Genomic DNA, 24,653 nt, shown 5'->3' on the forward strand with positions numbered 1-24,653 from the left:
GACTCTCAACCACTGCGCCACCAGGGAAACCCTCGATTATATGTAAATTTTAATGGCATTCTTTGAAAAATTCATTATAGATAAAATGTATTTTCTAATATCTTCATGCACTGATATCTAATGTGTATTTAAATTACACAAAGACTACTGAGTCCACTTTATTTGCAGAAACTAATGATTTATGTGTGATGGAAGAAGTATAAATAAAATATTTTTGCCTCTACTGAAGGAAAGAAAATAGTATCTCTTTAGCTATCTCAGAAAAAATAGCATACCCCGTCAGATTTATGGAACAACCTAATGGTAGATTAGAAATAATCATAGGGGAAGCAAAAGAGTACACTTAAGAGACAGTTATAGGTGTGATTAATTGGGAGATTGGGATTGACATATATACACTAATATGTATAAAATGGATAACTAATAAGAACCTGCTGTATAAAAAAATAAATAAAATTCAAAAATTCAAAAAAGAAAGATAGTTATAGATTTTTTTCAAAAATCTATTGAGAGCTTTATAGTTAGAGATTAAGAGGAATGAGAAAGGGGGGAAGAGGTTCAGAGGAACAGAAAAAGAAAATAATCCTAGTGTTTTATAACAAGAATGGATGTCAGTCTAAAAAGAAAAAAGAGTAGATGACCGTGATTGGCATTTGTTTGAGCCTCATAGTCTTTCTGCTTCAAGGGAAAGGTTCTATAACATGGTACATATCAGTTAATCAATTTTAAGAAATATTTATCCAGTGCCTGTAGTGTTGAAGGTAATATGATTGGAAATACAAGATTTACAGAGATTTTTAATAGTAATAGCTACCGTTTTGTGGGTGCCCAATGGGCCCTGTATTAAGCTCTTCTATTCAGTGGGGATGATGACAGGATAGTTATTGTTATCCCCATTCAAAAATGTGGGAACCAGAGTGCTAAGAATTTAAAAACTTGTTGAGGTTCCCAGAGTTAGTAACAGGGAAGCTAGAACTCACACCCAGGTGTGTTAGATCCCGAAGCACATTCTCTTTCCACAGTACACCACTCTTGTCTTCATGGACTTTATGGTCTAAAAGGAATGAAAACAAATGACTTAGTTTGTTCAGGCTGCTATAACAAATACCACAGACTGGGTGGCTTATAAACAACAGAAATTTATTTCTCCCAGTTCTGGAGTCTGGAAATCTAAGATCAGGGTACAAGCATGGTTAGGTGAAGGTCCGCTTCGGGGTTGCAGACTTCTTGTAGTCTCACATGGCAGAAGGGGCTAGGGATCTCTGTGAAGGCCCTTTGATAAGAACACTAATCTCGGGCTTCCCTGGTGGCGCAGTGGTTGAGAGTCCGCCTGCCGATGCAGGGGACACGGGTTCGTGCCCTGGTCCGGGAGGATCCCACATGCCGCGGAGCGGTTGGGCCCGTGAGCCATGGCCGCTGAGCCTGCGCGTCCGGAGCCTCTGCTCCGCAGCGGGAGAGGCCACAACGGTGAGAGGCCCGCGTACCGCAAAAAAAAAAAAAAACAAAAAAACCCCACTAATCTCATTCTTGAGAGCCCCACCGTCATGCCCTAAGCGCCTCCCAAAGACTCCCACCTCCTAATATCACATAGGGCATTAGAATTTCAACATATGAATTTAGGGGAGACACAAACATTCAAACCACAGCAAGAAGCATACAAATAATTAAAATACAAAACAATAAGACCTGAAAAATGCTGTATATATCAAACTGGCAGATAGCCTGTGCAGTTGGAAATAATTAGAAAAGCGCTTCATGGAAGAAGTAGCACATTTTGACAGATTTGCAAACTAGGTAAGATATCAACTTGCATGCTCAAGAATCTTGGCCATTCAGTGGTGGGGAAAAAACTTTAATGTTTGGTCTCTTTGGTTTTTCATTCATTCAACAAACATTTGAATTAGAGGGCCTACTCTCTCTATATTGGGCTCTGGTGATACACAGGAATAAGATACAGTTCTTGACCTTGAGGAACTCATAGTGCAGTCCAGAAAGCAGAAATGGAAATAAACAAAAGTAGTACAGTGATAGTATTAGAGTACCATAATAGAGCAGGGTTCTGTGGGAGCATAGAGAGAGAGAATAATGGAGGTGTTCAGCAAGCCTCCCTTAAGAATCCACTGGAGGGACTTCCCTGGTGGTGCAGTGGTTAAGAATCTGCCTGCCAATGTAGGGGACACAGGTTCGATCCGTAGTCTGGGAAGATCACACATGCCATGGAGCAACTAAGCCCACAAGCCACAACTACTGAAGCCCGCGTGCCTAAGAGCCCGTGCTCCGCAACAAGAGAAGCCACCGCAATGAGAAGCCCACGCACCACAATGAAGAGTAGCCCCCACTTGACACAACTAGAGAAAGCCCGTGTGCAGCAGCGAAGACCCAACGCAGCCCAAAATTAATCAATTATTTATTTATTTATTTTAAAAAGAATCCGCTGGAGTTACAGCTAGCAAAGTAGAAGGGGGCACAACAGGTAAAGGGGTTGCTCAGCAGATTCAGAGACCTTGTTTTTGGTGAATCAAAGTGTATTTCCCTATGGCTAAGCGCAAGGAACACATGGGGAGTGGCAAAAGATAAATTTGGAGAAGTAGCTAGAGTGCAGATTGTGAAGAGCCTTCCTTATTGTGCCATTCTACAGAATTTGGAGCTTCTCAGACTTTAGTATGGATAAAAATCACTGAAGGGACTTAATGAAAATACAGAATTCTTTCTCCGAGATTCTGATTCTTTAGGTCCAGAGTGCAGTTCATTAATTCTTTAATTCATTCAACAAATATTTATTGAGCTCCAGTTGTGTACCAATATTATATATTGGGGGTACAGCATCATATAAGACAAAACATTTGGGGATGTTTTCAAGGAACTTCCTTAAAGGCTACTTTTTTTTTTTTGCGGTACGCGGGCCTCTCACTGTTATGGCCTCTCCCGTTGCGGAGCACAGGCTCCGGACGCGCAGGCTCAGCGGCCATGGCTCACGGGCCCAGCCGCTCGGCGGCATGTGGGATCTTCCCGGACTGGGGCACGAACCCGTGTCCCCTGCATCGGCAGGTGGACTCTCAACCACTGCGCCACCAGGGGAGCCCCAAGGCTACATTTTTAACAAGTACCCCATCAGTAATTCTGATGTAAGTGGAACAGGGACTGTACATTAAGAAATGATGGCAGGGTGTTGAAGAATTCTAAATATGGCAGTAGTACAGTCAGATTTAAGTTTTAGAAAATCACTTTACATATAAAAGATGGGTTGGAAAGGTGTGAGACCAGAAACAAAGGAGAGTTAGGAAGCTGTTAAACCTGTTCAAGAGCATTAATAATCTGGGTCTGAATGAAGACAGTGGTAGAGAAGTGGACTAAAGTGGCAAAGTTTAGAAAATATTTCTGAAATAGAATCAGAATAGAAGGGTTTGGTGGTCTTTTGTATGGGAGTGAAGTTAATAGATTATTTTCAAACCCTTATTGACGTTATTAACCTAGTAAAATAGTTATACTGAAGGATTTTCATCCATTAAGGCACTAAGTGATGGTTTTAGAAAACCAAATTCATAACATGGGAAGGCTAGAAGATATTTTGCTTTACCAGCAGTGTTCTGAAAGGAAACGTCAAAACATTTTATATTTATTCTTTGAGATATTTAGTGAATGTTTTCATTATTCATAAATAAAGTCATAGCTAAAGAAGAAACTTCAAAGCTCATATAATCCCAGCCTTTCATTTTATGAAGAAATTTAGACCCAGAGAGAGGAAAGACTTGCTTAAAGTTACCTGCCTAGTTGGTGCCACAGCCATCAGTATCTACTCTCTTCTGGGCCAAACTTCAGGCAGCAAGTCAGGTGTATCCTGAGCTCCACATTTTAGATAATGAATTCTCTGCCTTCATTCTTACTTCCGTAGGGAAACAAATCGGACAAAATCAGAATTTATGAATTTTGCAAATGAGAGCCTGGGTAAATTAGTCCTTGTATAGGAATTTACTTCAGTGCTAACTCGAGGAAAATAATGGATTGTGGGATTTTAGCCTAATGCCTTGTATCAGTTTGCTAGGGCTGCCATAACGAAGTACCACAAACTGAGTTGCTTAAGCAACAGAAATGTATTGTCTCTCAATTCTGGAGGCCAGAAATCCAAGATCAATGTGTTGGCAGGATTTGTTCCGTCTCAGGACTTTAAGAGAGGATCTGTTCCAGGCCCTTCTCCTTGGCTTGTAGATAGCTTTCTCCTCCCTGTGTCTTTACATCATCTTTCCTGTACACATGTCTATGTCCAAATTTCCCATTCTTATAAGAACACCAGTCGTACTGGATTAGGCCCACCTGAGTGACCTCCTTTTAACTTGATTATCTCTGCAAAGACCCTATCTCCAAATAATGTCACTTTCTGAAGTACTGGAGCTTCAACATGTTAATTTGGGCTAGGATACACTTCAACCCATAATAATTTATCTTTTAGCTTTAGTAAGAATATACTACATTTACCAAATTAAACACAGGACAGTTAGTCGACCCTTGAACAAAACAGGTTTGAACTGCACAGGGCCACTTACACAATACATTTGACCTTTGAACAACTCAGATTTGGACTGTGCAAGGCCACTTATATGCAGACTTTTTTCAGTAAATACTGCAGCACAACAGATCCTCGGTTGAATCCAAGGGCACAGAACTATGAATTGAGCCCACTGTAAAGTTACAAGCAGATTTCCACTTCTGGAGGGAGTGTTCTGCACCCCTAACCCTGGAGTCGTTCAGAGGTCAACTGTAGTTCCTAAAGTGTTTTTGTCAGACACTGTTGAAAATCTAATGAAAGCAGTGGACCTTCTCCCCAGGAAAACACATAGACCAATCAAACTTACTATTATTCCAGAAAATTCTTAACTATACAAGGGGTATCATTGCAGCATTTCATTTTACGCTATTATTATTATTTGAGAAATAATAATCATTTTACACATAACTTTTAGCCATCTGTTGTGCAAATAAAATAGAAGCAATTCATTGAGAAGTAGTTATTAAGAGTTGCCTGTCAAAGGGTTACTTCGTGAAACGTAAGTTAGTTGCTTCATTCTGTTAGTATTATGGCGCTGTCTTCAGTTTATTGAGGATGAATTACAAGAAAGGTAGCTCTGAAGACATTTATATGAATTTTTATTTATTCTTTAAGGAGATTGTAATACATTTTTTGCATCTAGACATAACAGCAGTCACACTTTATTTCTAATTATTTGTAGCACATACTCTTTCAATGTCTTTTTAAGACATATATATAACATGTTATCAGTTCATCTGTATTGCTTACATTAGTGAAAATAATTCAGGATACGTGTTTGCTTTGCAGTTCTTAGTGGGCTTCCTCCTTCCCACCTGTGACAAACAGACCAAATCCAGTTATTTAGGTCATGTTCAATTCTTACGTTCTTTCTTGTTATATTGGAGGCTACAGACAGTTGGAGGTAGGTGAGGATTAGTTACTCTCCTACAGCCTTGTTGCCAGGTTATCATGAAACAAATTCTGGCTCACATTAAAACATCTATTATCAAGGATAGGTAAAACAGTATCATAACTTGTTCTATAAGCTCATTGAAATCCCATTGTCCTTTCTTTGTGCTACAGCAGAACCACGCATAAACGATTTACCCAAAGCAAATGCAACAGCATTCTAGATGTAGGATTCTGCTGGCCATTTGGTTAACCCTCTTGACTAAGAATCCTTCGAACTAGCAGCTGAGGATCCGAGACTAAGCCATTCCTAAGGGTTAAGAACTTTATCGTATATTCTTGTTCAAATGAATATTACTAAAATGTTTCAGCTAACCCAGTATCTTAAACACCAGTCATTTAATCTGTGAAAAGCCATTTCTGATATTCATTTTGCTAGGTTAGTTGAAATGCTTAAACCTTGAACTATGGCTTTTGATCAAATGCTAACTAACCACACTGGAGCGTTAACATTCCCAGTCAGGACAACTGAATGCCTATAAGGTATGACCAAAATGTGCACATTTTATATTATACTGTCTATACTGAAATGTGGTAAATAAATTACAGGCCGTAAGACCCCACCTATATTTTTATATCATAGTGTCATAATTTAGGAATTTTTGTACCCTTTTCACCTTCCCTTTTTTACTTAAGTTTCTAGTTTTAGATGTCTGCTTGACAACCTACCTTTCTTTTATTCTTCCTTTTAAATTTTTTCTTATATTTTTAAAAAGTATTATATTTTTATTGAAGAAAATGTGTAAACCATAGAGAAGCAAGAAGAAGGAAAAAAATCACCTGCTATCCCACTATTTAGCAATGATCATTGTTTAATATATGTAAGAAATTAAAACCCATCTGTTGTCATATATGTTTATTTACATTAAAAAGCAAAACTTCTAGGATCTTATTTTATCCTCTAACACTATAACATGGATGTTTCCTTAAGTCATTAACTATTTAGCAATGTAGTTTTTAATAGCTACGTAAGAGTCCATTGTGTGGCTAGACCATAATGTATTTAAACAGTTCCCTTTTGCTGGACATTTAGAATATCTCCAGTTCACTATTAAAGGCATTGCCTGACTTTGTAGATTTAATTCCTTTCTGTTTCTTTAGACCTAGTCTTTATGTACCCATCTATCATTGGCTTTTAAAATGCCAGTCTCCTTTTCCTTCTCTTCAGGTTGCAATTCTTATACAGTTCTTTAATTTAGGTTCTTAAAAGTTGTAATTTTTAGCTTTTCACTAATATAAGCCTCATATTTGGATAAAGTGGGTTAAAAATACTGTTTAGAATTTTTAATACTCTAATTAACTGCATTAATATACTAACTTGTTTTAAAAAATAATTTTAGGAATATATATCCTGGGGAAATATGGACAGAAGAAAATCAGAGAAATACAAGAAAGGGAGGCTGCAGAATACATTGCCCAAGCACGACGACAATATCATTTTGAAAGTAACCAGAGGACTTGCAATATGACAGGTAAGACAAAGAGAACTATTTATACATGTATAAAGTTGTTTGATGATTTATATTAATTTGCATACCTCCAGGACCAAAGTTAGAGGAAAAGGCAAAAATGATAAATCTAGCAAGTATTTACATGATTTAACTGAAATACATCATTTAATGTGGATTTGGAAAATCAATGTAAATTAATATGCAACATAGATGCTTGTTCATTCATTTTATTTATTCATTCAGCAAATACTCAACAGTACTCAGCACTGGGGAAACAGAAGGTGAACAATTTGGTCAATTTTGTGAAAAAACAAAAACCTGACCTTCAGAGTTTATTCACTAGTGAGAGAAGAAGATGATAAACAACAGATAAATGACTTTAGGCAGTGATGACTGCTTACAAGAGAATGAGCTGTGTGAGGGGTGGGGTGCTCTTTAAGGTGGGGCAACCAGGAGTCAGACCTCTTTAAGGAAGTGACATTTGAGGAGAAATTAAATGGTACAGTGGAGGGAGCCATACAAAATGCCTGTGGTGGGAACAAGCTTGGCATATTTGAGAAATAGCGAAAAAGGCTGTGTAGCTAGAGTAGCATGAGCAATGGAAGAAGAGTGATAGGAGACAGGGCTGCAGGAGTGGGCCTGATGCCATTGGGCCATATATGTCATAGTAAAGAATTTCTTACATTTACAAGGCACCTAGAGACCTGTAAGTCTAACACAATAGTATACACTCAGTATTAATCAGTGGTAATAATTTAATCTCCAGAGCTAGAAACCTACTGGGAGGATGCTATAACAAAATCAGCTGCCCATATTTGAAGAAAACAAGGTGTTATGTTATAATTGGAATAACTCCTTGAAGAATTAGTTCTCAAATCCATGTCAAACTTGTTTTTCTTTGTTATTGTTTAAAGCTTAATGCTTTTCTACCATTTCTTTCAAGAACAATTAATTTAGAAAAAAATTTATAAAGGTAGGTTCTCTTTGTTCAATTTTAAAAGTAGAATATTTTTTCAGGGTTGGAAGAACTTTGTTTTTAGTTCAGTCTCATTTGATAAAGAGGCTGGGATTAAGAAGGTTAAGAGACACATTGCATTTCAGCTGGAGTATGATTTTTTTTTTTTTTTTTTTGTCTGTGCCGTGCGGCACGTGGGATCTTAGTTCCCCTACCTGGGATTGAACACGTGCCCCCTGCATTGGGAGCGCAGAGTCTTAACCACTGGACTGCCAGGGAAGTCCCATGATTTTTAATGTTTGAAATAATAATACTTCAATCTATAAAGCAAAAATTAATCATAAATGCTGTGTAAAATGGCAACTCAGATAAGGTACAGTAAGTAAGAGCACAGGCTCAAGGGTGAGGCAGATCTGGTTCTGTTCCTAGTTTTGCCTTGTAATATCTGTGTGTCTTTGGGCAAATCTAAATCTAGTTCTTTCCTCTATAAAATGATCATCATAAAACCCACTTCATAAATGTTTTATGAGAATGCGGTAATTCATATAAAGTGCTTGGTATATAATAAATACTCAGTAATATAACTTTTTAAAAATTACACAATTCTTTAAATCAATATTTAGCATTCAATGTAGTGGTACTACCAAGGACATTTTAATGAATTTTTAAAGAATAAGAGCAGTCCATTTCTTTTTTTTCTTTTCTTTTTTTTTAATTGAATGAAAGATTCTTTAAATTCTTCAGTGCTTTACAGTTTTTAAAAGTTTCACATACATGATTTCATATAATCCCAAAATAATCCTTTTTTTTTCCTACCCCTGTACTGCCCCTACCCCTTCCCTCTTCCCACTATTAACCACTAGTTTAAGAACAGTTCATTTCCAGTTATTACTCGAATTTTCAAAAAATGAAAAATGCTGACTTCTGGGATCTCAAAATACATCTTAGTTTGACATGGACCCTTGTGTCAGTTTAGGTGCTCTGGGAAGTACAGCTAAGATGGGATTAGATGTGCAGGAGACTGATTGGGGGGAACACCCATGCAGAATAAACAGGAGGGAGCAGAAGTAAGCAAGGAAAGCCTTTAGACCACCATACAGGTCTGATAGTTGTGAATAGAATGGGCAGAGGAAGGAAGGTTAGGTAAGAAGAGTCTCTGACTACAGCACGGTTTTAAGAAAGTTTTGGCAGGCCAGTTGGGAGTCCTCAAGCCTAAGTTCCCTGGTAGAGGAGTCCCTCAGGATCGGGCCTGCTTTAGTATCCCCACCAAGCACTGTCATTGGCTGAGAGCAGTGTAGATCCAGAGGGGTGGCAGCTGGAGCTGTCAGTTAATTATGCTTCTCCCAGCAGAAGATGTGAGTGGCACATCTCCATGACCATCACACCCCTCAGATGAATGAATAGCTGATACAGGCAGTTAAAACTAAAATATGGTGCCCACTAAGAGCCAAAATATAGGCTCACTGAAAAAATTTCCAAATTAGCTTTCTGATATGTATTGATAATGGGGTTACAAATCATATAATTAAATTTCTATTCTTTTGAATAAGATGTAATGGACATACTAGAAAAAGTTAGTACTTTTAGGTAAATATAATCAATTTTTTAACCCAAGAAGTTGACCCCAACTTGAAAGATAGTATCTAATGGAATGCTTCTGTGCCCTGCCCATTGTCTCTACCATCTTCATGATTTTACTAAAGATTTGGGAGAAGTGCTTATTAAATTTACACTCTCACTGTTGAGACAATGCTTGGATGCATAACTGACACCACAAATGAAGTTTGGGGATGCAAAATAGTCTAGTCCCGTTTAAGTGCTAGACTGGGATAAAAGAATTGTTCTGCATTAAAAGTCTGTTGTACTGATACAGAATTATCCAAGCTTGCTTAAAAACAGGAGGTATGAGGAAAGATTGGGAATTCTAGTTGAACATAAGCTTGTTATGAACCAGAGTATGATGTGACTTCTGGAAATACTAATTTAATCTTAGACTGAAGTAATAAAGTCTGTGGTTCAGCTCAAAGGTAGTTATAACATGCTCTGTGGTAGTCAGAGCAGAGGTCCATTTCTGCCTCTCACATGTTAAGAAGATACAAACTGGCATGTGTCAGAAGAAGCCCAGTAAGGATAATAATAAAAAGAGCTAACACTTACTGAGCATTTCCATGTGTAAAGAAGCACTGTTCTAATGCCTTTTATCCTTAATCCTTACAACAGTCCTGTAAGGTAGATCCACTGTCATCCCCAGTTTACAGATGAGGAAACTGAGGCACAGAGAAGTTAAATAATTTGCTCAGGGTCACACAGATTCAAGGCTGGTGAAGGGTTGTCCTGTGATTTGTGGTTGGACTGGGGATGTTTATCATGGAGACCAGGTGGCTAAAGCAAGACATGAAAGCTGTATTCAACTCAATACAGAAACATATTTGTTCAGTGTTAGTACAGATGGCTAGAAGAGAAGAATAGCCTTGTCTTTGGTTGAGTATGCTGAAGTGGAAAGTCAGAAGCTCTTATCTCTCAGGAGAATTATTGAAGAGATTCCTCTTAAATCATGTTGTCATACCACATAATCTTTAAAGTTCCCTACTACTTTTTCTGAATTTAGGACTCTAGTGTTGCTTTTTCTTGGTAAGATAAAATACCATGTTTAGGCTAGATATATATACCACGGACACTAAGAGAGAAACCACGTTTTACATTGACTGAGCTGCTACTTTAGTTAGTGGTCTAAACAACTTAGGTGATTTAATCATATATCTTGAGGAAATACGCTGAAGCTACACAATGCAGCACTGAAATAAATGTTTAGAGTAGGTTAAAAGCTGAATTTTCTATAGAAAAAAAATAACATGGATTTGTCATTAATATCTTGCCTTGTCAAGAAGTAAAAATCATACACTAAAGTTTTCCCTTTTAGAATATGGCATTTGTAATCTCTTGATATTTTTTCATTTTGTTATCACTACTTCTTTAGTGTTAGAAATACATTTTAAATTTATGTATGTACATTTTACCAACATTTCTTATACCATGCATAGAGCCATAAATAAAGTAACTTCCATAAATTACATGCAGTCTTTTTTTTCCATAGAGTATTATATCTTATTGTATCTTCATGTTGGTATTCGAACAATAGCCATTGTCAAAACCAAAACTACAGCTCGGCAGCTCTTAATTCCTAGCCTGATGCACTTTTGTCTAAGGTTGTAACAAATGCCTGTTGCTTTCTAGTATTTAAGAAATAAATGTTTTCTAAAATTAGAAATAAAATGTGAAGCAAGAAGTATAGCTAAAGACAAAAGATCATTTTATTGAATCAGAAATAAACATTTATTGTAAAAGATCTGGAAAAAAAAAAAGAATTATCCATAGTCTGTAGCCCAAAGACCAACACTGTTAACATTTGGGAATAATTCTTCCCATTCTTTCTTCTACGTGTACTTGTTTGCATCACTATGATCATAACATGTATATGCATAATTTTGCTTCACGTGAGCAGATAAATGATTTATTAGTAGGTAACTGGTTTTTATTCTTAATAATAATTTGAAAGCCCTGACCTTCCTTACCAACCCTTCCTCGTTGCTAGTCCTGTCATATAGCCTAAAACAATGTGCATTTCTCAGTGAAGGCAGTCCTATCACTTGTGACCTTTTTAATTTTCTGTTTGTATTATAGTGCTGTCCATGCTTCCAACACTGAGAGAGGCCTTAATGCAGCAACTCAATTCTGAGAGCCTTACAGCTCTGCTAAAAAACAGGTAAATGCAAGTTACAGCCATTCTCATTTATACATTGCACTGAAAATTTATAGAATGTAACTGAAATACTTTTCAAAAGTCTTTGTTTTCTTATTTTTCTTTCTATTTAGAGCTTATAATAAATAAGCTCATTTAGAAAAAAATATTTACTTACAATATCATTTAATTAATATTTTGTCCATTTATTTATGTTCTACCTTGATGTGCAAAGTATTTAGGGTGACAATATTTGTATGTATTCTGGTTTTCATATGAAGAGATTTTCTGTCACTTTGACACTTTTTCAGAAATTTAATTATTGAGTACTTAGGGAATGTGTTCCTGAACCAGATGTTGTGAAGCGACAGTAATGTTAAATATTAAATATTAACTCTTTAATATTCTTAAAGAGTTTACAGCGTACTAGCTAAAGCATGTGAACATACATTTTAAATAACGAAAGCACATGAACTTACATTTTATATCATTAGCAAAATGAAGTACAAATATAACATGAACATGTGATAATGATAATTTATCTTACCATAACAGTGTACTGTGTACAAAGCACTTTCATACATAGGACCTTGTATGTGGAGAGTAGTATGTATTGGAGTATTGTAATTTAGTGTGATGCTGTGTTAGTTTGAGAAGACTTCCAGAAGGAAATGGCTTCTTTTAATGAACAAGAAGGGGGGTGGAGGGGAATGGTTTCACTAAATATATTTTAATCATTGTGGCCTTATCGAAAGATATTCATTTTCCTTGTAATCATCCTCCAGTAGTCAGGGGAAAGAAAGTGCTCTTTCTGGGGTGTCTCTTTGTGCCAGGCCCAGTGCTAGGTACATTACTCCCATTTAATTTCCACAGTATCCTTGTGAGGCAGATTTTTTTTTTAACATCTTTATTGGAGTATAATTGCTTTCCAATGGTGTGTTAGTTTCTGCTTTATAACAAAGTGAATCAGCTATACATATACATATATCCCCATATCTCCTCCCTCTTGTGTCTCCCTCCCACCCTCCCTATCCCACCCCTCTAGGTGGTCACAAAGCACCGAGGCAATCTCCCTGTGCTATGTGGCTGCTTCCCACTAGCTATCTATTTTACATTTGGTAGTGTATATATGTTCATGCCACTCTCTCACTTCATCCCAGCTTACCCTTCCCCCTCCCTGTGTCCTCAAGTCCATTCGCTACGTCTGTATCTTTATTCCTGTCCTGCCCCTAGGTTCTTCAGAACCATTTTTTTCTTTAAATTCCATATATATGTGTTAGCATACAGTATTTGTTTTTCTCTTTCTGACTTACTTCACTCTGTATGACAGACTCTAGGTCCATCCACCTCACTACAAATAACTCAATTTCATTTCTTTTTATGGCTGAGTAATATTCCATTATATATATGTGCCACATCTTCTTTATCAATTCATCTGTTGATGGACACTTAGGTTGCTTCTGAGGCAGATATTATTAACTGCATTTTGCAAATAGGAATTTAGTGCTCAGGCAGGTTACGCAGCAAGCTGGACAATTTCTTTGGAGACATTTTCTGTAGTCAGATAATACCTCCCAAAATAACACTGAATTTATATACAATTGGTTTGTGTACTTTTTTTGGATGGGGGTATAAATTGTAATTTTTTTATTAGAAAACAAATATACAACTCGGAATGGATTTGAAGCAAATTGTGTCATAACAGTTTTTAAGTGGCTAAAGCAAAGTTTAAAAATCAAGTAACAGGGACTTCCCTGGTGGTCCAGTGGTTAAGAATCCATCTTCCAACACAGGGGATGCAGGTTCAATGCCTGGTCAGGGAGCTAAGATCCCACACGCCATGGGGCAACTAAGCCTGCACGTCGCAACTACTGAGCCCGCACGCCACAACTACTGAGACTGCGTGCCACAACTAGAGAGAAAGCCCACACACGCGCCACAACAAAGAGCCCACGCACTGCAACAAAAAATTCCACATGCTGCAACTAAGACCCAACGCAGCCAACAATAAAAATAAATTTAAAAAAATAAATAAAAATCAAGTAACAATAAAAGAAAAGTGTATGAGCACCTGGATAATACACCCATTTTGCAATAGTGCAGCTTTTAAATACATATCATTGACTGTCCATAATCCACGCAAAGTTACAACTCTGCACTTCAACAACATGATGACAGTCCCTAAAGAAAATGACTTAAAAAAAGGCATAACCTAGATATTCCCTTATTCAACCAACTGATCAGGTTTTTTAATCTGATTAAAGTATAATGCTAGTGATAAGAATTTTTTCCTTAGTTTCATGATTCTTAGTGGATGACGCACTTTTACTACTACTTATGGATGTAAGTTTTGGTTTATAAATTAGTTCATGTGATTATATAAAGAAGAAACATATAGAAAAATAAATTTTAATTGCCTTAAGTTTTAGTCTTACTGAGAAGGCAAGACAAATGAAATAAGTGAATACACTTTTATAAAAGCAACACAGACACACATTAAACATAAGTGGGATTCTTGCTTGGTAACCCTGTTTCCTGTAAGGCCCTACATTCCCTGTGTTTTGGGGGATTCAAGATAATTAAGATAAGGTCTCTTTCTCTCTAAGACTTTGTCATCCAAAGGAGGAATTAGATGAAATAAATTGTCATAATTCAAGACATACTATGGTTAGTCTGTGGTAAAAAGTGAAAGCAAAATGTGGGGAGAAAATGTGGGAGGCTAGAGAGCAAAGGGATTAATGATGGGTAATCCTGGATAGCTTTAAAGAAAAGGCATGAGGCCTCTTTTCTTTATAACACAGGAGAATTTCTTAAATTCTTGGAAGGATAAGATGCACAACAGTTCTCCTCATTGCCTGTTTCCTCTTTAAACATCTCCGTGTTATTTTTTCTTTCCTTTCTTTTGATTTGAAATTACTATTTGCAGTTTGGGGGCTGGGGGAGGGGAGAATGTCCATTTGAAAAGTATTTGCATAAAGAGACGCTTGAGCCCTTAGAAAGTGTGATTAAAGTAAGGCCTCCAATCTTACGACTGTTTTTGTATTGGTTTTCAGTCAACTCCAGCCTCATATAAGCCTGTCAAGCAAGTTAATTTTCTCCTTAAACTAATTGTGATAACAACTAATCAGAAATAAATGGTTTGATAGTCTTATTTTATCAGTTTTATAGTAGCAAATAAACAGCCATCACTGCCTTTAATATTTGGCATTCTTATTGATGATTGATAATGGCAGTGTAGTTTCAATGGCAAAGGATCTTAAACATCCTTCATCACAAGACAGGTAGAACACTTTGAAAGGATTAGTTTAATTCTTAAACATATTTTGGTAGTATTAAAGAGTCTGATTGTATTTAACTTGGAGTTGGTTTCCATCAGACAAATCATTTGAAAGGAATCTTGGCCTAGAAAGTACTTTGTTCTACATAGGTTTGGAATCAGAATCTTTAAAACAGATAAGGTGAATTTTTTTTTCATTTTTTGTAAATGTATATATTAAAAATGATTACCACAGTCAAGCTAATTAACATATCCATCACCTCATGTAGTTACCATTTTTTTAGTGTGTGGTGAGAACACTTAACATCTATTCTCAGGAAATTTCAAGTATACGAAAGCATTATTATCAACTGTATTCACCGTGCTGTACATTAGGTCTCATCTTATAACTCAATTAAATCTACTTTTAAGTCTGATAGTGGTGAATGTCAACATGAAGAAATGTCCTGTGTGGCTATAATACAGTCCTGTCCCACCAAAATCATGCCAAATAAGTACAGTTTCCAGACAGATAGCCTAGTTTGCCCTTCCACAGCCTGCTGCTATTGAGCGCTTCCTGTGTTAAAATTTTGGAACCACTGTTTTCTTATCTTGTTTCATTTAGAATTTCTATAAGAATCACTTTGAAATTTATCTTAGATAACATTCAAAAGAAGTGATTTACTTGCATTAAAATACCTAACCCTTGAATTGTGGTTGATTCCCAATTTAATATGGGACTAAAATATGGTGTTCTGCCACAAGGCCTGAACAGTAGCGTAAGGTTGCAGCAGGGCCTGGTAGGATTTTCTCCATATATCTACCACACTTGTGCCATCTAGGAAAGGGATACCTGAAGCTCTACAGTCTCTCCAGTGCCAAAGAAAGATAAGAAGCTAGTAATATCCCATAATTATAATGGTAACTCATTGTTTGATTATAATTATAAAGAATATGGGATTGTATTTTTTGTATCTTTGTGGTTTTTTAATTTCATTTTTCTAGTAATTCATTTTTATTGTATTTTACCAAACTGTTCATCTGTGACAGATTAGAAATAAGAAAAAAACCTGGTCCTACCACAAAGGTGATTTGAAAAGCCCTGAACTTCATCCACGTAGTATACACACACAGTGAGTGGAGTACTATGCCGTGGTTTTTAAAAAAAAAAAAACAAAAAACGATGGCTACTATCTCTATACTATTATGGAATGATCCCCAGGATATATTGTTATATTTTTTTAAAAGATAAAGGAAAATGTGTATAGAATGCCACCATTTATCTAAGGGGGCAGATATGAATATATATACGTATTTGCCTATATAAAGGAAAACAATGGGAAGTTAAAGTATATTTTTTTAATAGTTACCTATGAAGAAGAAAAAGAATAAACGTGGGTAGGAATGGACTTCTTTGAATATACTGTGTTGTATAAATTTGAGTTTGGAACCATATAAATATTTTACATATTTATAAAACTATGTTTAGTGTTTAAAAAGTGATAGTAAAATAAATGAAATTAACCCAAATGCGTATCTAGTTGATGTTGTAATCACAAAAAGAGAAACTATGCCAAGTGACTTTAAAACAGAAATTTGAGGGCTTCCCTGGTGGCGCAGTGGTTGAGAATCTGCCTGCCAATGCAGGGGACACGGGTTCGAGCCCTGGTCTGGGAAGATCCCACATGCCGCGGAGCAGCTAGCCCCGTGAGCCACAATTACTGAGCCTGTGCGTCTGGAGCCTGTGCTCCGCAACGAGAGACGCCTTGATAGCGAGAGGCCCGCGCACCACGATGAGGAGTGGCCCCCACTTGCCGCAACTAGAGAAAGCCCTCACACAGAAAGACCAAACACATAAATAAATTAATTAATAAATTAATTAATTAATTAAAAAAATAGAAATTTTTGTGTTTTTAGTGGGATATATACTCTTAGAGCATACAGAATTGAAAAAAAAAAAACTTAAACTCTTTTCACTGTTGCTATTGCTATTCTGAGACTGTTGTCCATAGAGTGAGGGATGAAGCAAATTAGTAATTATGTTAGTTTCACTGATTTCTAGTGTAAGCAAAAAGAAATACAGATGTAAGAACAATGAGAGTGTTAAAAAACCCAGTGGTCCTAATTTTGAATTAGAAGTATCAATATGAATTCATGATGTATTTTATCTCTTTGAATATATGTTCATATAAATAAATAAATACATACATATATTGATATTTACTAGCTTAGTCTACTGAAAAGGCTTAGAAATAATGACCTACCCAGTAGCAATGAACATCCTTAATCAAAGGATTAAGTCTCAGACTACCATTTTCCACTACTAGGAACCAGGACTCTCAGAGAAATGGATGATTTCAGGTTTGCAGCAAGAATTGAACAAGATGATCCCAGAACAGCTTTTTATGTCAGAGAGCAAGGAAGTTGTCAAAGACTAAAGGGGTCGTGTCAAAAGGACTTAGGAACTAACCTGAATAGTCCCACAATAGTCAAAGATGGGCAGTTTGAACATCAGTAAGGATAATAACTACAGTGGGTAGAAACACATCAAACACACATTTAAACGCATGTGTTTGTAATGATACTTTTAAACAAAAAATACTTCATTACTTACCTTTGAAGAGTTATAGAACCTACTGCATTATTTATAAAACAGTAAATAAGGGAAAGAAATAAATATTCCTGCTTTTCCTGTCTGATTTTATAATACACATATGCATATGCTCAGAAGGAGGAGAAAGACTGGAAGGATATACACCAGGATACTATGAAAATGGTTATTATCAGTTACTGAAATTACAGTTGTTTTTACTATATTTTATGGGCTTTGTTTTCTGCAGTTATCCTGTGATAAAATATAATTAAGTATAGAGCTGTAAAGTTCAAAGTTTTCTGTTAGATTACCTATATTATTATTTTCTGATATTTTTCTTTAGGCCTTCAAACAAGCTAGACATATGGGAGGATCTGAAGATAATAAGTAAGCCTGCGTATTCTGTGCAACAGAACAGCCTTAAAATATTTTTAATGGGAAATTTTTGTACTCTATCATGTGGGTAACTCTTCTTTACCTACCTCATAGAGTTTTTGTCAGATTAAATAATTCTCATAAAGCAAGTAGATCAATGGTCATAGAAACTACTCAATAAATTTTAGCGGTGGTGGTGGTATTATTATTGTTATGATAATATGTAAACCTGTCCTAGACTACATATATGCATATTAGGTACTGATATCTACAGTATATACTTTGAAGGAAGTTTTTACTCCAACCCAGATAGTAACTTTACTTTGATATTGTATGCAAACTTTGATTAGTGATAAAAATTTGTAGCAAAAAGCTGCCCTAGAATAGATGTATCTCCATGTCTCAGAACTTCATACTGTCAGTTATTCCTGTGTTTTCCTATCCATTCAACTAATCCTTATCAACTGAATCATGCTTAAACTTTACCTATTTGAAAATGAACTAAACTTTTGTACTACCCTGTATTTCCTTTCAGCTATTGTACTTTCTCACATCCATTGTATAATACAAAAGATTTCTACATTCCCTGTCTTTCCTTCTTCACTCCTACTCACTCTTTGACATACTAGAGCCTGGTTTCCAGTCGTGTATCTCCACCCCAGCAGATGTCTCAAGCATCAGTAGTAACTTCTGTGTTGCTAAATCCACTGGACATTTTCATCCTACTAGACCTCTCCACAAGAGTCAGCACCTTTCTCTCTCCTCTGTTTTGAACACGCTGTCCTAGCCGGGTCTCTGGGTGTTTCCCTGTCTTTGTGTACCTTCCTCCAGCCCTTTAATGGGCTTATCCTTTATCCCCTTTTACCTGCCATTGACGGCTGGAGCTCTTCCATGCTCAGCCCTCTCCTCTTACTCAGGACTGGCTCCCTGGACAGCTCTGAGTTCTGAGGCTGCAACACTTAGTGCTTCCCAGTCCTTTCTTTTTTTCCTTTCTAAGCTAATAATATATAACCCTTCACTGAATATATCCGTTATTGTTTTTTTTGGTTATTGTTTCAATTAAGAGATCATTCCTAATTTACAATAAACATTTTTTAAGCAGATAAACTATGAAATGTTTTGAATTGATATATTTTTGTACTTGAAACAATTACAAATGTATTTTTAAAGTCATCTTATGAAAAAATAACTGTAGGAATGGTTTGTGATTTTACACATTTGTTTATATTTTAATAATTAGTACCAAGTGGTTTTCTTTTCTCTGTAAAGGTTTCACAAGAAGTATCGTAGCTGTGTACAGTACTTGCATGCTGGTGGTTCTTTTGCGAGTCCAGTTAAACATAATTGGTGGATATATTTACCTGGATAATGCAGCAGTTGGCAAAAATGGCACCGTAAGTTTAATAGACTTCAATAGATATTGCCCTTTCTTTCAAGAGGTTCAAAATTTAACCAAATATTATTTATCGTGACAATTCATATAGAATAAATATCTTTATATTTCATGTGATTATAAACTTTTAGCATTATTATTCTTCATATTTTGAAGCTAGGCTTTTTGTTATGTTAAAGAATAGTATTTTTCCTGTTGTTCCAGGTCCTAAAGAATCTCAGCTCAAGTTATAATGAAAATATTATTATTTACTAATAATATTGGGTACCTTATTTCTGTTTTATACAGACAGTTCTTGCCCCCCCAGATGTCCAACAGCAATATTTATCAAGTATTCAACACCTCCTTGGAGATGGTAAGATTCTTATTCGTGACCTGTAAACTAACTCTGATTCATTCATTTGTGGTATTGAGGAATTGAAAAAGTCAACAACGCTTTTATGTTTGTTTTTGCTTTAATAGGCCTGACAGAATTGATCACTGTCATTAAACAAGCTGTGCAGAAGATTTTAGGAAGGTAAGGCATTTTGCTTTGGCTTTTCTGACTTACTGATTCTGATGAATAAAAGAAAAATTCGAATTGTTCTAATGAAGCTAGTGATTTGACAAATGGTGGTCTGCGAAACTCTTAACCTAATATGGACACAGCCCTGCGGTGTTACATTGTGGAATCCATTTTCTTCATCAGTATCAACCTTTTCATACTAAGGGAAAAGATTTAATGTTTCATTGTTTATTGATTGATTTCCAAACAAACCAGAGATATTTGGGTCATGAGATAAAAAACCTGCTTTTAAAAATCTGTGTCTGAGGCTTTTAACTCCCGTTCATACAGTGGGAATTTTCTTGTGAAATCTGCAGCAAGATTTTTCTTGGTCCTTAACGGGTAGCTGATTTCTTAATCTACTCTAGTGATTTCACAGTCAGCAGTTTCACGGTTTGACTGGTTGAAACAGGATCTCAGGTAGTAACCTGTTAGGGTAAGAGTGTGTATAGGATGTGTTGTATAGTTTCAATTTATCCCAATTCCCTTTTCTCTGTTTCTAGTGTTTCTCTTAAACATTCTTTGTCCCTTTTGGACTTGGAGCAAAAACTAAAAGAAATCAGAGATCTCGTTGAGCAACATAAATCTTCTTCTTGGATTAATAACGATGGATCCAGATCTTTATTGTGCCATTATATGATGCCAGATGAAGAAACTCCGTTAGCAGTTCAGGTGCTTAATTCATAACCATTTAACCAAACGAATTACTCTTTTTTTTTAAGGTTTTTTTCACTATCTCTTAAAATTTAGATTTCTGAGTCTCTTGAAAGGTAAGTGATTGAAAGACATGTATTTTAGTAATTTAAATAAAACCTCATTAATTTAGAAAACAAACTGTAAATGGAACTGACTTCCAGTTAGAAAAAACTTTAGATATTCAGCAGAATTTTATTGAATATTAGTTATGTGACAGACACTAGTATGATTGGGATATAAAATGAATAAGATGTATTCATTACACCTGGGGAACACAGGGGACAAATTCAATTCCTTTGGCTAGAGCATTTCTGTATGAGGTCAGGTAACAGAAGATAAAGCTGGTAGTTGGGGCAAGATCCTAAAGAGCTTTGTGTGCCAAGATAAAGAGTCTGAACTTCCATTTCAAATTCTAATCAAGCCAGTACCACAATCACATTTGCTTTTTAAGATGAATCAATGATGGCATTATCTGAATGGACTGAAGGAGTCATCCAGTTGAGAAACAAAGAAGGCCTAATCTAACATATATCAACTATGGTGTTGCTATACACTGGTGTGTCCCAGCCAGTTGTGATTTAAGTTATTCATTGGTTAAGAATAATAAAAATGCCAAAGATTACAGGTTATAGACCTCATTTTTTAAAAATTTTATACCTAAGTGGATTGCATCCATTCTTTGCCATTGAGAGAAGAATATCTCTCACTTAACAATTGGAGAAGTCTTAGACCAGAGAGGCCCCTATGCCATACCTCAGCATAAAGGTCCTGTTAGAACAAAGACTGCCATGTTTTTCATTGCCTGCCGGTTTCCCCCTTGCCCAGAAACCCCAGAGATAGATGTTTGTGGGTACTGAGAGACCCTGCATTCATGAATAGGCCAAAAAACAAATTGCAAACCATCTGAGGAAACCCTGTGAACTGCAGGATGGAGGCTAAATTGAACGAGCAGAACAGACCTGACAGAATTAATGAAAGAAACAGGAGAAAACTTACTTACAAATTAGAATCTCAAGGAGATGCAATAATAGTATTTAAAAAGCTTTCTGGAATGATAAAGCAATTTCCAAATTTTAAAATTCAACAGTGGAATTAAAAAAGAAAATTATTCAAAAGAACGGATGAAGAGAGGGATGACAGACCAAATCTTACCTGAGTTAAATTTAAACCTGCAACTTCAGATTGAAAGGACACACAGAGCCTTAGACTAAACTAGATTGATGAGAAAAGACACATACATATCCTGATAAAAAGTCTTAACAATCAAAGAAAAAAAATCCCTGGCCTCTGCAACCTCAAAGGCTATTTTTTTCTTTGTAAGTATATTCTAGAAATGTGTCCAAGAGGGGTCAGATAAACAAAGATCTTACTGTGACTCATGTTCTAAATACTGCTTACCTGTGCACATGAACCTTTATAGTGTTTTGAGTTTAACATTTTTTGATTGTTGATAGAACACAGACTTTTAGGCTTCCTGAACTCCTGAGTTTATTAATATGATTTGTTTCGTCATAACCCTGTGCTAATATTTGAAACCCTGAAATGTGGCCTTTTAATTTCACAGGCCTGTGGGCTTTCTCCTAGAGATGTTACCACTATTAAACTACTCAATGAAACTAGAGACATGTTGGAAAGGTATGTATACTGCATGTAACAGAAAGCATGTGCTTCTTTTTTGAATGTACTTATGACCATTTTATAGTTTTTTTTGAACAACGTTCAACATAATATTTTGTTAAAATTAAATTTAAAATCTATTCCCCTGCCTTAAGTAGGATTTCCTACCTAAACTAATGGTCCTCTTATTAGGGTGGGGAGGGAAGCAAAGATTTTTTTTTAGGATACCCATGCCTTGCCCCCACCTACTTTCCTAGCCTAGAGACTCTGATCTACTAGTTAAGGCACTGGAAGATAGTTAGCATTTATATTTTGAGGAAAGCTTTCAAGGGTGATTCTCATATGCTCAGTGTGTAGTGGTAAATGGTTAACAACCAGCCCTGTAAAGAAAAAAGACCAGAAACAAATTGTAGCCACAGCAGTGCTGACTACCAACTTGACGTCACTCAGTGCTGACTTGGAGAGTTGGGAAAAGATGCTCTTGGCAGCCAAAGCTAGCCAGCTCCAGCTAGGCCTCAGGTGTAGACACATGTACACACATGCTTATGTGTATGCACACACACCTGTACTCAATTTTGAGAACTACTTCCCCTAACCCTTTCAGGATAGTCTATAATGTTCCTGAATCTTTGAGTGATAAAAATTTCACATCCTCCCTAAACTGAGTATTACTATTTTAAATTACCCAGAAGAGAGCCAGAGTGTTAGAAATGGAAAAAACATCAGATTATGCATTAGAAGACGAGAGGACCTAGATTCAAGGTTGGCTGTCCTATTTATTATCTGGTCAACCTTGATTGAGCCACTTAACACTCGTTGAGGTAGTTCTATCATTGTGAAATCTTAGTGGTAGTACCAGTTCCATCCACTTTATCTTAAGTGATTAAAATATCAAAGTTTCTTTTCAATTAAAGATAATTTAAGATCATTTTTTCTAGTTTTTTTCTAGTTCTGTTTTCTGGGCAAATTATATCCTTTGTTTATAATATTTTTTCATAATCTTGAAGAAAATCAGCAAATTTTTAGGTTAACTCAGCTACTGACTCTACTATCTGAATTCATCAAGTTCTAGTCCCTTGACTTTCTACAGTAGCGATCTCCACCTTTTTCTTATTCAAACCACTCCATGAAGCTCTAGAAAAAGGTCATCAGTGAACTTTTGCCAAATCCAGTCAACATGTAATGCTCATCTTACTTGGCCTTTCTCTAGTAATTGACACTGGTGATCAAGGCTTTCTTGAAATTCCTTTCTCTTATGGCTTCAATGAAAAATCTAATTTTTCTCTCAGTTCTCAGATCATTTCTTCTTAGGTTCCTCTATGCCTGCCTTTCCTTTAAATATTAGTGTTTCCCAGGTATTTGTTCTTATTTCATCCTCAGGCTGCCCCAAGCAATTTTATATACTCCTATTAATTTACTGTCTGTATGTTAGTAATTCCCAAACTTATAGCCCTAGCCCTCCACTCTCATGAGTTGAATTGAGATTTCTACATGTCGAAGATAGAACTAATCTGTTCAACTAGGCAGTTTCTAACTCTCATAGCATACATATATTATTCTTTATATCAAAGAGTTTTTGTGAGGTACTGACATGATGTAACAAAAAGAGCTTGAACTTTAAGATCAAAAAGGCCTGGGTTCAAATCCTGGCTCCCATATTTACTAATTACATAACCTTTGGACAGATTTCTTCATCCCTCAAGTATCCAGTTCCTCATCTGTTGTACATGTTAATAAAATATTCTGTTTCACTGGGATGATATGATAGAGTATATAAGGCAAACCAATAACCTGTGACTATAAGAGGATTCCTCTTCAAGTGTTTCCTCAAGAGAAGTAATACTATTTATTGATATTTATAAAAATACACTTATAAAGTGCTGCCTAATGTAAGAAAATCTAGCAAAATGCATGAATATTCTCATTGTGTTGTGCTAAATAATAAGCTCATTTTTTATGCTTAACTTTTAAGATTGACTCCTTGATATATTTTTATAGTGTTTTAGTCTAAAAACTAAATTGTGACTAGAAATGTTGGTGGTTGTCAAAGGTAACCACATCGTTACTGAATTTGTGTCCTTTTCGATTGAAAATCTGAAAAGTAACTTATCCTCTTATTTTGTGTAGTCCAGATTTTAGTACAGTTTTGAATACCTGTCTAAACCGAGGATTTAGTAGACTGCTAGACAATATGGCTGAGTTCTTTCGACCTACTGAACAGGACCTGCAACACGGTAACTCCATGAATAGGTAAGAAGACATAAAAGAATGTTATCAGTCTAAAGAATGTTCTAATAAAATAGTGCTTTGGGATGTGTTTATTTTTTGTTCCAGGTAACAAAAATATCTTAGAGGATAAATTTGAATGTTTGTTTTTTCAACAAATTAAACTCTGTTCAACCAATGACTCCTTCATTAGGAGGAGCTCTTTCAGTATTCAATATTAAAACTTTTCATTTCTTCCAAAAATTTTGCCACTATATAAAGTACTTAAGTTGTGAAACTATTTTTCTATAGGCCAAATTTCAATTATTGGGGCT

The 24,653-nt window shown here is 36.0% G+C and overlaps 2 protein-coding genes across 8 annotated transcripts in view; one reads left to right on the top strand and one right to left on the bottom strand.

Annotated features, from left to right (window-relative positions):
• Window positions 1-24,653, bottom strand: part of FUCA2 (alpha-L-fucosidase 2) — a 73,997-nt gene that overhangs the window by 14,008 nt on the left and 35,336 nt on the right. Inside the window, exon 9 of one of the 3 annotated variants that reach the window (XR_003793679.1) lies at window positions 981-1,054. The exons of 1 other annotated variant lie outside the window; for it this stretch is intronic. The gene's annotated coding sequence lies outside the window, so the exon portion shown is untranslated. Of the gene's footprint in view, window positions 1-980; window positions 1,055-5,188; window positions 5,359-24,653 lie in introns of those variants that run through there. One more of the 3 variants, XR_003793678.1, reaches the window with a different exon arrangement.
• Window positions 1-24,653, top strand: part of PEX3 (peroxisomal biogenesis factor 3) — a 43,453-nt gene that overhangs the window by 1,582 nt on the left and 17,218 nt on the right. For all 5 annotated transcript variants that reach the window (XR_003793681.1, XR_003793682.1, XM_029223654.1 and 2 more), the window contains exons 2-10: window positions 6,835-6,966; window positions 11,582-11,663; window positions 17,832-17,875; window positions 19,133-19,257; window positions 19,545-19,611; window positions 19,719-19,773; window positions 20,304-20,472; window positions 22,061-22,131; window positions 24,241-24,363. Coding sequence is in view for 3 of the 5 variants with exons in the window: in XM_029223654.1 (XP_029079487.1) it covers window positions 6,835-6,966; window positions 11,582-11,663; window positions 17,832-17,875; window positions 19,133-19,257; window positions 19,545-19,611; window positions 19,719-19,773; window positions 20,304-20,472; window positions 22,061-22,131; window positions 24,241-24,363 (868 nt within the window). In the remaining 2 variants the exon portion in view is untranslated. The remainder of the gene's footprint in view (window positions 1-6,834; window positions 6,967-11,581; window positions 11,664-17,831; window positions 17,876-19,132; window positions 19,258-19,544; window positions 19,612-19,718; window positions 19,774-20,303; window positions 20,473-22,060; window positions 22,132-24,240; window positions 24,364-24,653) is intronic.

Source organism: Monodon monoceros, unplaced genomic scaffold (genome assembly GCF_005190385.1).
Source record: "Monodon monoceros isolate NGI ecotype Baffin Bay Population unplaced genomic scaffold, NGI_Narwhal_1 Super_Scaffold_15, whole genome shotgun sequence".
Classification (NCBI taxonomy): domain Eukaryota; kingdom Metazoa; phylum Chordata; class Mammalia; order Artiodactyla; family Monodontidae; genus Monodon; species Monodon monoceros.